Genomic DNA, 14,394 nt, shown 5'->3' with positions numbered 1-14,394 from the left:
AAATATTTTTTGACTACAATACAGATTTCAGCTTTTGATTTTTAATACATTTGCAAACGTTTCTGAAAGCATGTTTTCACTTTGTCATTATGGGTTCTTGAGTGCAGAATAAGGAGAAAAATGGCAAAGTTATCAATTTAAAATCAAATCTACAACAAAAATAAGTGTGCAGAAAATGAAGGGCTTTGAATACTTTCTGAATTCACAATATATCAGAACCTATGCCATTAATATAAAAAAAGCAATGGTTCAAGGGCAAACCCTTTACAGACTCCACTGATGACCTTACTCATCTTATTTGTGCTAGTTATCCCTGGCTGATTTAACAGCTTGAAATTAAACTTTGTAAATTAACTCTTGTACCAAAAGCTTCTAATTTCAGAATTAATCTCTGGTACAGAACCATAACAAATGCTTTTTGAAAGTCCCAGTAACTTATGTCATAAACTTTACTTTTATCTACTGCTTTAGTCCATTGTATAAAAATGTCTTGTTCTATAATTACTTATCATGCACCAGGAAAATTCCTGCCACCAAAACCTATAAACAATGTTATTTATGAATGGCATTTTTCTGTGTTGGCTAGAAACCGAATGCAAAGGCAGTTATGCTAACTACTACAGTATAACATGAAAACAGAATGTACAGTCTGTTCTCAAGAAGGCACTTACTCTATTACAGACCCAACACCTAAAGGTAGGTTTCAAGGTCAGACCTTAATTCCAAAAACAGATACAAATGCAGAGGGTTCCAGCTGATATGCAAAGTAAAACAAAGATGTATCATTGTCAGTTATGATAAATAAGAATACTTAAAATATATTTTCATACACAGAAAATACAGGGAAAAAGATACAGTAATTAGACACATCAACAGACAACTACACTGAAAACTGAATCTCCCAAAGTAAAGACAAGCATTATAATCTATATTACTAAACCACAGTTTTAATTTATGCACGGACGCACCGAAACGCATGTGCAGTGCGCCGCGGCGCCCCAGAGTCAAACGCAGCGGCTTCCCAGTGTCAGTAGGTGGCGCCCAAACACCACAACCCACAGTCAAACGCACCGGCCTCCCAGAGTCAGTGGTATGTATGTGCCATCAGTCTGTGTGGCATGTTTGAATCACATAACGGTAATTCAGTAACAGAGAAACAAAAACGAGACCGCATGGATACAAACAATAAACGGAGGCACCTACCACGTGCTTCACAAACACCACAAGCAAAGAAGTCACGGCTCTAAAATGAAACACCTCAGCACAGATCCAAAACGAAACTGCACAAGGGCTACAAAGTTGTTCAGTATTCCAACAAAAACCCCACCAAACACAGGAATGACGGACAGACGCTGAACAATTCCGACAGTTAGCTGAGAACGCATTCTATAATGAGTCCACTATTCATGAAGATTCATTGGGATTAACGAAAGAGCTCAACGATTTGTAATACAAAACCGAGCCCGTAGTTCCCAGAGTCAGTGCGTGGCGCCTAAACACCACAACCTGTAAACTACACCTGCTCTAATCCACTGTGCCAGCAGTCAGTGTGTGTAGGTTGGAGTATGCTTCCTAACAGTAAACGACTTCTACCTAACGACACAGCCACAGAACAACAAATTTTACCATGGCTATGACCTGTAAACTAAACCGGAGGTAAAGCGTGCACGCCAGGTTGTACAGCCGCCCGAAGGCGACCGCCCACACCACCGCATATACCACGTTCGTTTAGTAATGTAGCCCTCCATGCCCGGATCCACCGCCATGGCCACTTCAGCACATGAATCCGCCGCCGTCAGCAAACGACTTCTCGCTGAAACAAGACTGCATGGATAAAAACAATAAACGAAGGCGCCTACAACGTGCTTCTGAAACACCAGAACCAGATGAGTCACAGCTCCAAAAAGACACCGCTTTAGTACAAATATGTTTATTTAATTAAATGAACTTTCCCAGGATGCACCCACCCTCCATGATATTTCATCCCTCCAAGTATCGGAGGGAACAGAAAGTGATTGCCATTCTTGGATTTGCAATTCTTTCGAGAATCGCGGGCTTGCTGGTAACTACATAACACCCCTATTTGCCTTTTTTAGTGATTTTACCTGTCAAGTTCCTTGTCTTGCAATGGAGGTAAATTGTAAGTATCATCCACTTCTTCTCTTCGGATACTAGAAAGGCTAGGCAGAACATCTTGACTGAAAAAAAGATTAAAGTTAAAATCAAAGTACACATAAATTACTAAAGTGTAAGTCTCATAACTGGTCAAAAGAACAAAGAACACATTAATACTGCAATCTGAAAACATGCCAGATATGCTTTTTAAAACATTTTCACATAGCAGCACATTTTAACTGAACCATGTACCATGTGTATAGAAATGTATTTGGCTTTTGTAAATGTCAATATATATTCCCCTATAATAGCAGAATCAAGCAACTCATAATATTGACTACTTTTTATTGATCAATCTCTGATGGGTAGGATTGTTATGCAATAGGGGCAACCCTGGAGATATGATATTGTATGTAAGGATCAGCACTGAAATATTGTGTTGTGCAGAATCAGACAATCTTCCCATACACATGCAATACTCAAAAGAAAATGAGCATGTTCATTATGTGTTGTGTATATGACTTACAAATTACTATGCATTCCACCTAACAAGTAAGTGCTATTAAAAGAAACAGTTCTTTTGGGATTAAATCAGTTTAAATAGAGAGCGGGGGATAGGAACATGTGAACTGAGAATGCCCTGTGGGTCTAACCATTGTACAAATATGAATTCTGTTGCTGTTAGAAGCCTGTTTGTAATCCCGTATTTGCAAAGACCATGTTTAAAAGACATAAGGAAAATCTGCAAGTTGATGTGCCACAAAACAAGTCTAAGTGGCTGTGCTGGCAACAGGGGATCCAGAGTGTCATCATATTGGATGATTTTTATAACATTAGCACTAAAAATGGGTTGGAGATACTACAAGGTTCAGTTTACAAACATGCCTTGTTTCAGTGGATGTCTAGAAATGGAATGACAAATAAACCAAGTACAGTAATTGTGTCACATCCTAACAGGACTCATTTTGTGAAATAGCCTGATAACTCCCCAGAAGACTGTCCATGGTTTACAAATGCTGGATTAGGATCAGCCTGATGAAGATTTGGGGTATATGGTAAATGATGATTCTGGTTTTAATATGTGGCACAATTAAGTGTTAACATTAATTTTTGAACCTCCAAAAAAAAAAAGTGTCCAATGAAATATTCCCTGTGCAGAGGCACTAGCAGTGTCACTAGTAATAAGAGGTAAAACATTTTATGAGACTGCATAATATCTGTGATAAAGATTAAATATGAAACAGTGATTTTGCTTTAAGGACAGAGTGTCTTGTATGGTGTGTTGCTTTCCTACTGCCCAGATGGGAGACCTCTTTAAACACATGTATATTCTCTTGGCAAGAGCAAGGGTAGATCCAACTGTCATTGTCCACATAGAATAAATGGGTATATGTAAAGATGGACTTCCAGATCTGCACTGTACATTTAAAAAGTTAGTTGAGGAGAGCTGACAAGTGATTATCTCAGATGTTTTGTCTCGGTCAGGAAAAATAAGATTGAGAAGATTAGAAAGTTTAACATGTGGCTCAGATCTTGGTGTAGGCTAATGGGACAAAGCTTTGTAGGACATTGGGGATGCTTCTGGCCATTGGCTTTTTAATATTTCTGCCTAAATTATCAGTTATTTTCACCAAAGTGACATGGAAAAGTGTCAGTAGTGGCAGAATATCAGACAATTGAACATGTTTGTATTCTGTTATACACAAATTTCTGGTAAAACACTTGGGTTGTAACTATTCCTTTACTGCATCTGTTAGATTAATCCTCCTGTATTAGATATTTCCGGCACTTCAGCAGTCGGATTATACACATTCAATATAGCTGAAAAGAATGAGCAAAGATGAAAGCTGCAAAGAAAGATAAAATGAAATCAAAATGGAAGAAGTGATCAAGCCATCTGGCTTCCCTTGGCGACTAAATAATCCACCTTGTTCATCGTGAACATCACTTGGACTGACAATCTGCTTACAATACTCATTTAATATGTCATGAAACCTACTCATGCTACATCATTTTAGTCTTCATGCATCAGTTGCCCATACTGCTTAGATTGTCACATACAGTACTTAGTAATCTGACATTTATCAATGAGCATGTATTGTTTAGTATTTATTTTACAGTACCATCATTGCATGTTACAGAATTAGCAACAATTAGCCGTACAGTGTTCAGGTATAATGATAATAAATTGAAAAGCATTTAGGAATTAACAGAAGGAACAAAAGAGTGTGGACAACTCTGGGTGGACATCAATAAATTGTGCACTCTCAAAGGAGATGCTCTCCCAATTTAATTATGAACTACACTATAAATCTGAGCTATCCAGGTTCAGTTTGCTATAAGCTCTTTTCACAAAATTCAGAAGTGACACATCATACAGCAAGCTAACTTGGCAGCAACAGATATAGGTAATGTTAGCTTGTTCAGGTTCAACATACTTTATGTCAGCATGTTGTAATACAGAATAAACAAGGTAAATTAACTCTAATCTTATAAACTGTGTATGTAATTCAGTGTCAAATATAATCGAAGATGGTCCTGAAAGCTAGATGTTACAGATAAATAATAAAAGAACAAGGTGCCACATACAGTTCAGATTACAGTTAACCAAAACAAAAAAACATTACAAATGGGAAATTTTATGCCGTTATGGTTAATGAAAGTTAGTATGCATGTAAACATAGTCACTATAAACTTGAATTACGATGTTCTTGCCCGGAATTGTATGAACATATGGTGTTGTATGTGTTTTTAAACTTTAGTACAGCCATGTTCAATTAGGAAGGGAGTTGGTGCACAGATGTCCATCAGTACAATCTCTTGCACATTAACTCGAAAACAAATACTTGACCATTGTCAACTAGACATCACAGTTGTTCCAGTTAAAAAGGTTTTGCACTACACCAATTTTAAAATAACTCATCAGGTTCAAAGCACAAACACACATGCTGTTACATATAACAAAATTTAGTTCTTTGTTTGCTTTTGATGGTTTGGATCCATTTTCTTTATCCATGTTTCATCAGTGGGAAAGCTGTGGAAGTTATGGTAAAGATGTTTCTGTGTAGAATTTGAACACAGAGTGACATGACAGGACTACTTGTTTTGTGATTACGCCATTGTTTTGGACAACTGGTAGAGTGTTTACCCCTCAAGCATGCCTCATGAAAGAATAATACAGAAGTGCCAGAAATATCTAAGTCAGGAGGATTAATCTAACAGATGCAGTAAAGGAACAGTTACAACCCAAGCGTCTTACCAGAAATTTGTGTATAACAGAATACAGACATGTTCAATTGTGTGATATTCTGCCACTACTTGCACTTTTCCGTGTCACTTTGGTGAAAATCACTGATAATTTACGCAGGAATATTAAAAGGTCAATGGCCAGAAGCATCCCCAATGTCCTATAAAGCTTTGTCCCATTAGCCTACACCAAGCTCTGAGCCACATGTTAAACTTTCTAATCTTCTCAATCTTATCTTTCCTAACACAGAGGCAAAACGTCTGGGATGATCACTTGTCAGTTCATCTCAACTAACTTTTTAAATTCACAGTGCAGATCTGGAAGTCCATCTTTACATATACCCATTTATTCTATATGGACAATGACAGTTGTATATTCTCTTGGCAAGAGCAAGGGTAGATCCATGTGTTTAGAGAGGTCTCTCATCCCATCTGTCCTTAAAGCAAAATCAATCACCATCAATGACTGAGTGTCCAGCCATCACCAAATCTTTTTTTCTTCAGACTTATTTTTAGGTGACCTGTTGGCGATCCTCATCCCTGCCTAACACCTCAGAGAAATCAGAGTCGAAGTCCAGCTCTGCAAGATCCTGAAAATGGTTAGACATCTTCAGCCATGAGGTTGAAGCCCTTAGACAATGACCCACCTGTTTCCACCTCTCTAGTCTAATGTCTCCTACTGCACCAGCTTGGGAGTGCACACTATCTCAATTAATGACAGCTGGGAAAGATCTGCAAGTCTTTACCACAACACAAGCCAGCCACCACCTCCTCCAATTTAGCAACCCTGAACTTGACGTACTGGATTCGTTGATATCTCCCACATATGCAGGCCTCTTGGAAGCCTTGTTTGGATGACTTTTAGCCCCTTTAAAATTAAATAAAAACTAATGAGTTTAAAGGAACTATGGCTCCTTTTCAATAACTTAGACAGGTCCAGTGATTTCTGTAAATAAATAATAATAATATTTATTTGTATAGCACATTTTCATACAAAAAAGTAGCACAAAGTGCTTTACATAATGAAAAAAATGAAATGAAAAAGCCTCACATGCCCATATGTTGCCTGCTGAAGTCCCTTTACTTCTACAATGCTTTTTCTTACTCTTGTTCAGTTCCCTAAGAGACAGTGTGTTTTTTTCTTCTTGATTTCTAGCCCAAAAAACTATCAATACAATAAAATGTACCCTTTACTCTCACCTTTTTCCTAACGTAAATAGTCATCACCATGCATGTGATGTACTTGGTTTAACCAGAATTATTTTTTAATCCTTTACTTTATTCCTTACTGTTAAATTTTCTGATTTACGTACAACTAGCATACAAAGCTGGTTACTTAATTATTTTCGGTCAGATTGCTACACACTGCCTACTGCTCCTTTCACCAATTCACCCAAGTGCTGTGCTGTTGAGCTGAACACACAATTTTCACTGATAATATTCCTTGCTCCTAGGCTGCTGAAAGAAAGTATTTCTAAAGGGTACAACAGTTGTACTAGTACTGTTGTGGAAGCTTTGGTTGATGCTATCTACTCTCTGCTGATGGGGAATAGAGAAATTGAACAGTGATTAAGGAAGGAATTTAGAATTACAGGATGTCACAAAAAAACAGCATCTCTCTCTGTCTCTCTCTCCCTATTTTATATAATGCAAATCTGACTCACTCATCAACAAAAAACGCTATTTCCCCATTAAGTGAAATGCTGAAATTTGGCAGCATGGTACATCTAGGGCAGTAGGTATCCGCTAAGAAAGACATTTTGATATATCAATATCTTTTAGGGGAACCCCCAGGATAAAACACCTGTCTATAGTTCTATGGACAGACTGATTAATAGCATGGTAACTGACAGGCTGAAGTACCGCTATAAATTTTTTCAGTAAAAAATTTTTTAACTCCAGTCCATAGCACACATTCCGACAGAAAAATACCCTTTGTTGGTCAGTATTTAAACTGAATCCTAGTCAGGGATTACCTCATATCTTTAGGTATCTATCTATCTATCTAGGTGGAAATAACACTATGACACCACTGTTTGTTATCTGGGGTTTGAGTGAGAGTTTACAATCCTAGATGAAGACCAATTATTTGTATGAAGCTGTAGGTAGTTTAAGAAGAATCATGCAGTTGACTATAGGAAGAGTTCTCTTGACACCAACATATTGATAAAGAGCCAAAAATTTTGCCCAATCCATTTCTGGAGATTTGTGTGGAATTATATCACATTTTATTTTTTATCTGCTTTTTATGTTGTACACACAAAATGAATAAACACATGAATACTAATGCATTTATAATTTCAACAATTTTTGGTGGAGAAGTGGTGCATTTTCTGAAAGAAGCGCAGGGGTGCCAATATTTTTGGCCATAACTGAAACAGAGTTTGTGTGTACTCACTTTTTGTCACCCAAAGTTGCTTTAATGGCTTGTCTTTTCAGAAAAGTTTTGAGTAGTTTTTCTGATGTCTGCCTAGACTCTTTTGCTGCATCTTCCTTTCTCTGCCTTCTAATAGCCTAGAACAATTTACAAAAAAATGAATCATTACAAACATTTCAATTTGTACATTTTTTTATTAATGTTTTTAAATGCAGTCTCTGACATTGTTGTACAGGGAAGAAGGTGATGGATTACATAAAGTATAAAAAGTCCCAAGATACTCTAAAGGGATTATATTTCCCAGCTGGTTTTGCAGCATCTGGGAGTTCTCTATTTGAAGCTACTACTGAAGATCTGTCCAGCTCAGCATGTTTAAACCTTGTCTCTCACTAGGAAAGTTAGATACTAAAGTGGAGTGAAATAGAACAGCAATTTCCATTTAGAAACATATTTACTGTTTTTCAGATATAAATATCTACTTTTACTCTTCCGAATAACAATGTCAGGCAATAGAATCCTACTGCAATGTGATTTATGTGTGAAGAGCTGGAACATCCATTGCATTTTTTTTTAGCAGGATGGCTTGCATGATGCAATATATCACTTTAAATCTGGACGGCCTTGGTATCAACATGAGCAGTAAAGCAGATCAAATGCTTGACTGGCAGAGACAGGTAGGCTGCTGGGCTTGGGAACAAGTGTTTACTACCTACTGAAAAGATAAGAGTGTGAAGAGAGGCATATTTTAAGAGAAACAAAAGGATGGTCTGCCTTGGGTATTTAGTACAATTCCAGTTTTATACACTCTTTTGGAATACACAAACTCATGATTTTGAAGAAACCACCAAAACAATGAAAATTTTCACCAACAAATATTAAATGCTTTATTAATAAATAATTTTATTTACATAGTGCCTTTTTTGTAAAATCAACACCAGGAGCACACAATGTGCAATAAATCTCATATTGCAATTGACAAATACATTTATTTTCACCACTGTTAACTGCCTCTCTCTAGAAAATCAAGAGTTGTAATGAAATTATGGATTGATTATAACTGGGAATTTTCTAAGCAGAATTACAGTTTTTACTTTGTAAAATTAAAATATTTGTATAATCTAAAGATTTATCTTTTTAGTAAGGAGGCTAAAATAAAATTTCTGCCTTTATGCATTACTAAGAAAGGCCATTTGGTGTCATTCTAAAGAATAAGTATAAACAAGAAGAATATAGTGAAAAGACCCACAACTCACAAACCTATAATAAAGATTCACAGGTGGAGTATTATTAGTACGGCTTAAGTTTTTTTAAACATTTCAGTGAAGAAGATAATATTCACTACCATACTTACCAGTGTTTGTAGTTTGAGCAGAGGTGCATCTCCATCAAAAACAAATATAGGTTTTATCTTGAAAAAAAGGAGCTTGCAAAGCCGATTGAATAAAGTGAGTAAGTGAGCATGCTGAACAGCATTTCCTTCACGGTCTCGGATGCCTTTCACAGCTTGGTTTAACCAAATGCTAATATCTATTCAAAATGTTAAGGCTCTTCTTGAAATGAAATGTGTCCATGAGAAAAATATGACAGGTTTCTAATTACTAGAAATTTGTATAGCTTGAATATACATATTCAAAAAAGTATATTAGAGAAGGAAAGGAAGAAAAACTTCAGAATTTACATCTTTTTATTCTAAAATTCATCCATTATTTTGAAACTTTGACTTACAGCCCACAGTTCACTTAAGTCCTTGAGTATCTATATATAACCCCTTAAGTTACAGGCCAAGTGAACCAAGTGCTCATTAGTAAAACTAATGCAACTGTTCTAAGACATTATTACAGTGAAAAACAAATTAGAGAGTATATAATTTAATGAACAAAGAATAGCTTCAGAATCAACAGGATACCAACAGCAAGTATCCTCCCTTCCAGAGTCTCTGGGTTTATTGGCCTTCCTGTGCTTTCAAGAAGTTTCCACAAGCCATGGACTCCCATTACCGTTCAAAATTTCTGAGAAAATCCAGAAGCCTGTGGTTTTAGTCCATCAAATTACAACTTCTGATTAAAAAGAAAAAAGAAAAAAAAAAACACTTCTAAAATTAGAGTTTAATGCCTCTTTTTAATTTAATAATAAATACTTTGAGATAGCTGAGAAAAATAAAATTACACATGAAAATAAGATTACTAAAAATGATTTTCATATACACGTTAACATTTTTCTGAAAAACTGTACAGATGTTTAAAAAAAAAACCTAACATTATGACAAAATAATTCCTAAAACAACTTTTTTTTTTTTTAATGTTAGAAGGTGGTCAAGTTCCACATACTTCTAAGTATGACATTACAGCATGGCAATCAATATAATACTGCATAGACAGAATTATTCAGAAAAAAGGGGCAGGCTAAAAATTAAAAGATTTCTTAATATGAAAATCGACCACATCTTAAAAATGATACTTTGGTTAATACAGAGGCACAAAATTTGGAGTCGCAGACATCAGACACATATTAGTACAAATAACTTTAAAATAATATCAGCTCTGAGGGTTTTATAGTCCTGAAGATGTGCTTATTAGGTTTACAGCTGTCTCTGAAATGGCCTTGAGTGTGAATATACAGTATGTGCAGATGTGCCAGTGATAGGCTATAGATGGAATGCCAGTCTGTTTTGCTGGTACCAGGGTAGACTCCAGCCCTGCCATTATGAATTGGATTAAAATGATTAAAGAATGTAAGAATATCATTTTAGTGTGCATTTTTTAAATACACAAAATTAAAAATGTGAGAAGGTTTCCACACTATGATTGGAAATGTAAGTAAGAATTGCACTTCTAAACTGTACATGACATAATATTACTACAGTAGATAAAAATGAGTTCACATGTACTGGTAAAAGATTATTGGCTGTTTGTTTAGTGAAACCATTCACTAATTAGAAATGCATGACTGAGCTGTGAATCACATACTACTCTCCCAAATTTCTTACAAATCTTAGAAACCATTTGTATGTACAAAACAAGACCACTTCATCTATTCAGCACCAAAAAATAGTAAAAAATGGTTCACTGGTTCCAAAGATACTGCACGTATGCTATGGCATACCCAAACGGAGAGAAAAATACTATATTATTGGCAGGTAAGACATGTAACTTATGAAAAGGACAAGGGAATACTATTTGACTCTTCAGCGCCAGCAAGAAAACCATTCAAACACAAATAGGATGCTGGGTTATAAATTCTACCATTAATAAACTAGATTATGTTTACAATTACCATACTCTTCAAAGAATCTGAAATCCTTATTAGTCTTAACTATTCTCAGTTTTTTTGTGGGTCTTCTGTAGTGGCATTCTGCACCACCACCACCACCACCTGGTCAAAGTCCTGTGCAACCACTTATGATGTATGAATGAAAGCTGATACTCCAACTTGCCATGAGATCAGCTGTGCTGATTCATCTAAGATGGAGCCTTAAATTAATAAAAACACAACACTACTTAAGAACATTTATTTATATTAGGCAGAATGCCCAGTGGGAACCTCTACAGATTTCATTTTTGCTGTACACCCTGGCTAACAGCCCTTATCATCGGTCCACCATTTAGAGACTTGAAAAAAAAAAAAAAAAATTCTCAAATTAAGGACTCTATTTCCCTTAATTATATATCTATCGTATATTAAGTGTGCATTATTTATTTTTTGTATACTATTTACACATTTTTTATGTTTTAATTTGTTTTCTTTGCCTGTAACTACTTTTTTGACATCTTGCAAATCACTGAGCTACACTGTTTGTATGAAAATATGCTATAGAAATAGATGTTGTTGCTTTTGTTCTAGACTGGACTCACATAAGGGAGTATATTATGCTTAAACTTTGTGATGTACTTGTAAATTGCACTTGAAAGCTCACATGTGGAATACTGTGTTCAGCATTGTCTTCTTATTAAATGGAGGATGCAGTGCTGGATAGACGTCCACATAACAAGTATGAGTCTTATTCTAAAACTACCCAGCATAAATTAACAGATACAAGGCAGGTGAGGCAATAAAAAGGAACTAGGACAACAGTGCATTCATTATTCAACAAGACCGTAATCCAAAACAAAACCAACATCACTCTTGAAAAGATAGAAAAGATGACAGTGAATTCTTCAAATTGTACATTGTTCTAACGTAAAATCTGATCGAAACGATTTCTGCACACAATTGTTAGGATATAGCGATTTGGATAATGGATGGATTGTTACCCAAGTAGTATGCAACAGCTGGGGGAGCAGAGAGGAAATGCAAAATACCTAAAGATATAATCTCTGCTAATGGGATAGCTACCATATATTGAACGCCTAAGGGCTACAGGGGTAAATACTTTCAAAGATAAATATTAAATCCAAAACAGAAAAATCTATCATAAAATTTGTAATCGCTTTTAATATTAATGTCAAATATAACTCGTTAGCCATGAAAAAAACTCCGTTCTTATTCGTTGTAACTTTCACGGGAATAGCTATCTGTGTAACGAAGTCCCAAACGGTGACACTTAGAACATCACTTTATAGGTTACCTGATGAAGAAGGGATGCTACTCTGTTTTTTGTTTATATTTACTTTGCCTGGATGTCTTGTACAAGTCAGTCATCGTTACTCTAGGATTAAGACAGACAATAAACAATTTAACACTAAATCTCCAAACGGTATTATACTAATATAACGTTCCCTTGGATAATAAAAAAAATTGTTTCATCAGTGAAATATTACACTATTGGATTAAACAATTTACATTCATAACTAAGATTATTTTCTCTAAATTTAAAAAAAACCAAGAAGCAGGTCTGAAGATGAACACTCTTTAAACTTTTCAATAATTATTTACACAATCAGCGCAGCCGTGCGCTCACACTTAATTCAGAGTCGCCAACAACACTTAAATCAACAAAGCATCACGAATTAGATGAAATATTATGAAAGACAACAACGAACTCTACAACAATACGAATGTCATGATGTAATGCAAAATTATTCCAGTTAAAAATTTACCAAGCGCGGTGCACAAGTTCCGCTGCCAGAACCTCAGGGTTCTTTAAACACTCGACAGCTCCATGACGCGCACTGGTTGCACCATTGATATTGCGCCGTCTCCATACGCATCGTCATTTACAAAGGTTCCGTACGTACTGCTCGATTAATGCTCAGTTGAACTCAATAGTCAAGTGGATACTACTCGTTGAACTCGGTGACAGCTGCATAGAAGAAATAAGGCTATCCAATAAAATACTGCAAAAAGCAAAGGAGTACAAAGTGTCCGAGTAAGAAACCGATGTATGCCTAGGTAAATCGTAATTGACGAATTAGGGTGCCGATAAATAAGTATTCCACATTAAAACAAGTTTGAATCAATCGCACATATTTTAACGTCTCGAATTTTTTGGTTTAATTAGCAGGCGTTTCGTGTATTAAACCATAAATAAGTAACCTCGGAAATGCCCGATAAAACAAGTGTATTGGATGGCGGTTTGGCAACCGATTTAGAGGCAGCTGGCTTTAAGCTAGAGGTAAGCTTTTCTTATTCACTGTTAAGCTAATTTTTTAAAAAAAATGGCAAGAATTGCTGCACGTTAAAAGTCAGAAGTTTCAAGGTAGAACACTCTAAAATTAAAAAGTGGTATATTTCCAATGACGTCGGATATGGTTTTTATTTTTATATAATACATATTTGATATTTGTTTTCAGGAAATATTACAAGACATTTATTAAAACAATTTGCTATATTTTAGAATTGGTTTTCAGTTTTTTGAAGGGTTAAGAAACGCTTCCAAATCTTTTGAGAAAATTGTAGATCAGCAGTAGTAAATGTTGAAGAAGGCTTTGTATAAAATAACCATGTAAATCACTGTAGTACAAAGTAAAAAATCTGCATAATGGTAATTTTGTTAAAACAAAACTAGCAATGCTTTATTTTAACTATAGTACAGCTAACATTTTGCCATGTGCAATATGCATATGCGTGTATACTATAGCTCATTTATTCAGTATTGCTTGATGGCAAACATGGAAAAGTAACAACAAATAATGTTCACCAAACTTTATTACCCTTAAACTTGGTAAATTTCTTACATACAAGTTAATTGTTTTTAAAAGTGTATTTGTATACAATATTCTTATTTTTCCTTCACTTTGAAACATAAAAATTCAATAAATAACCCCAGAAATAATACAGGGTGAATTGGGATGGCTTGGGGCCATGCAAAAAATAGGATCTGTGAAGCAGCAACACTAACTACTGCACTACTATGCAGTCATTAAACACACACACCCACCCACCCACCCACACTGTGCCTTCCCAAGGTGTTGAGATATTAATAATTTTCTAGCCAACATAATTTTAGGGTCATGAAGAGACAGAGGCCATCCTGCATTGGCGTCAAGGTAAGATGAAGCCAAGTAGTTCAAAATGGTTTGTATGTACAGCAACTGTACATTAGGTTAATTGGCAAATCCAGGCATTGTGATTGGACGTGTGAATGTGCCTCGTCTGATAATGGTTTCTGTCTTGTGGCCTAATGCTGCCCCATGTAGCCCTGAACTTGGATAAAAGTGGGCTGTGGAAGACAATCTAAAATATACTGCGCCATGTGTTTAGCTTTTAGTTCTAGATGC

The 14,394-nt window shown here is 35.7% G+C and overlaps 2 protein-coding genes across 6 annotated transcripts in view; one reads left to right on the top strand and one right to left on the bottom strand.

Moving 5' to 3' along the window:
* LOC114650424 (excision repair cross-complementation group 5) overlaps window positions 1-12,868 on the bottom strand; it is a 42,933-nt gene extending 30,065 nt beyond the window's left edge. For all 4 annotated transcript variants that reach the window (XM_051926871.1, XM_051926870.1, XM_051926873.1 and 1 more), the window contains exons 1-6: window positions 12,775-12,868; window positions 12,303-12,383; window positions 9,645-9,795; window positions 9,090-9,265; window positions 7,760-7,875; window positions 2,106-2,198 (exon numbers count right to left, since the gene is read on the bottom strand). In XM_051926871.1, the coding sequence (XP_051782831.1) occupies window positions 2,106-2,198; window positions 7,760-7,875; window positions 9,090-9,265; window positions 9,645-9,732 (473 nt within the window). In that variant the 5' untranslated portion in view covers window positions 9,733-9,795; window positions 12,303-12,383; window positions 12,775-12,868. The remainder of the gene's footprint in view (window positions 1-2,105; window positions 2,199-7,759; window positions 7,876-9,089; window positions 9,266-9,644; window positions 9,796-12,302; window positions 12,384-12,774) is intronic.
* A 12-nt stretch (window positions 12,869-12,880) lies between these two features.
* The window catches only part of zgc:172121 (uncharacterized protein LOC337599 homolog), a 28,088-nt gene continuing 26,574 nt past the window's right edge, over window positions 12,881-14,394 (top strand). Inside the window, exons 1-2 of one of the 2 annotated variants that reach the window (XM_028800047.2) lie at window positions 12,881-13,066; window positions 13,179-13,289. In XM_028800047.2, the coding sequence (XP_028655880.1) occupies window positions 13,218-13,289 (72 nt within the window). In that variant the 5' untranslated portion in view covers window positions 12,881-13,066; window positions 13,179-13,217. Of the gene's footprint in view, window positions 13,067-13,175; window positions 13,290-14,394 lie in introns of both variants that reach the window. The other variant, XM_028800046.2, reaches the window with a different exon arrangement.

Source organism: Erpetoichthys calabaricus, chromosome 4 (genome assembly GCF_900747795.2).
Source record: "Erpetoichthys calabaricus chromosome 4, fErpCal1.3, whole genome shotgun sequence".
Taxonomy (NCBI): Eukaryota; Metazoa; Chordata; class Cladistia; order Polypteriformes; family Polypteridae; genus Erpetoichthys; species Erpetoichthys calabaricus.
This window is presented reverse-complemented; position numbering and strand designations above follow the sequence as displayed.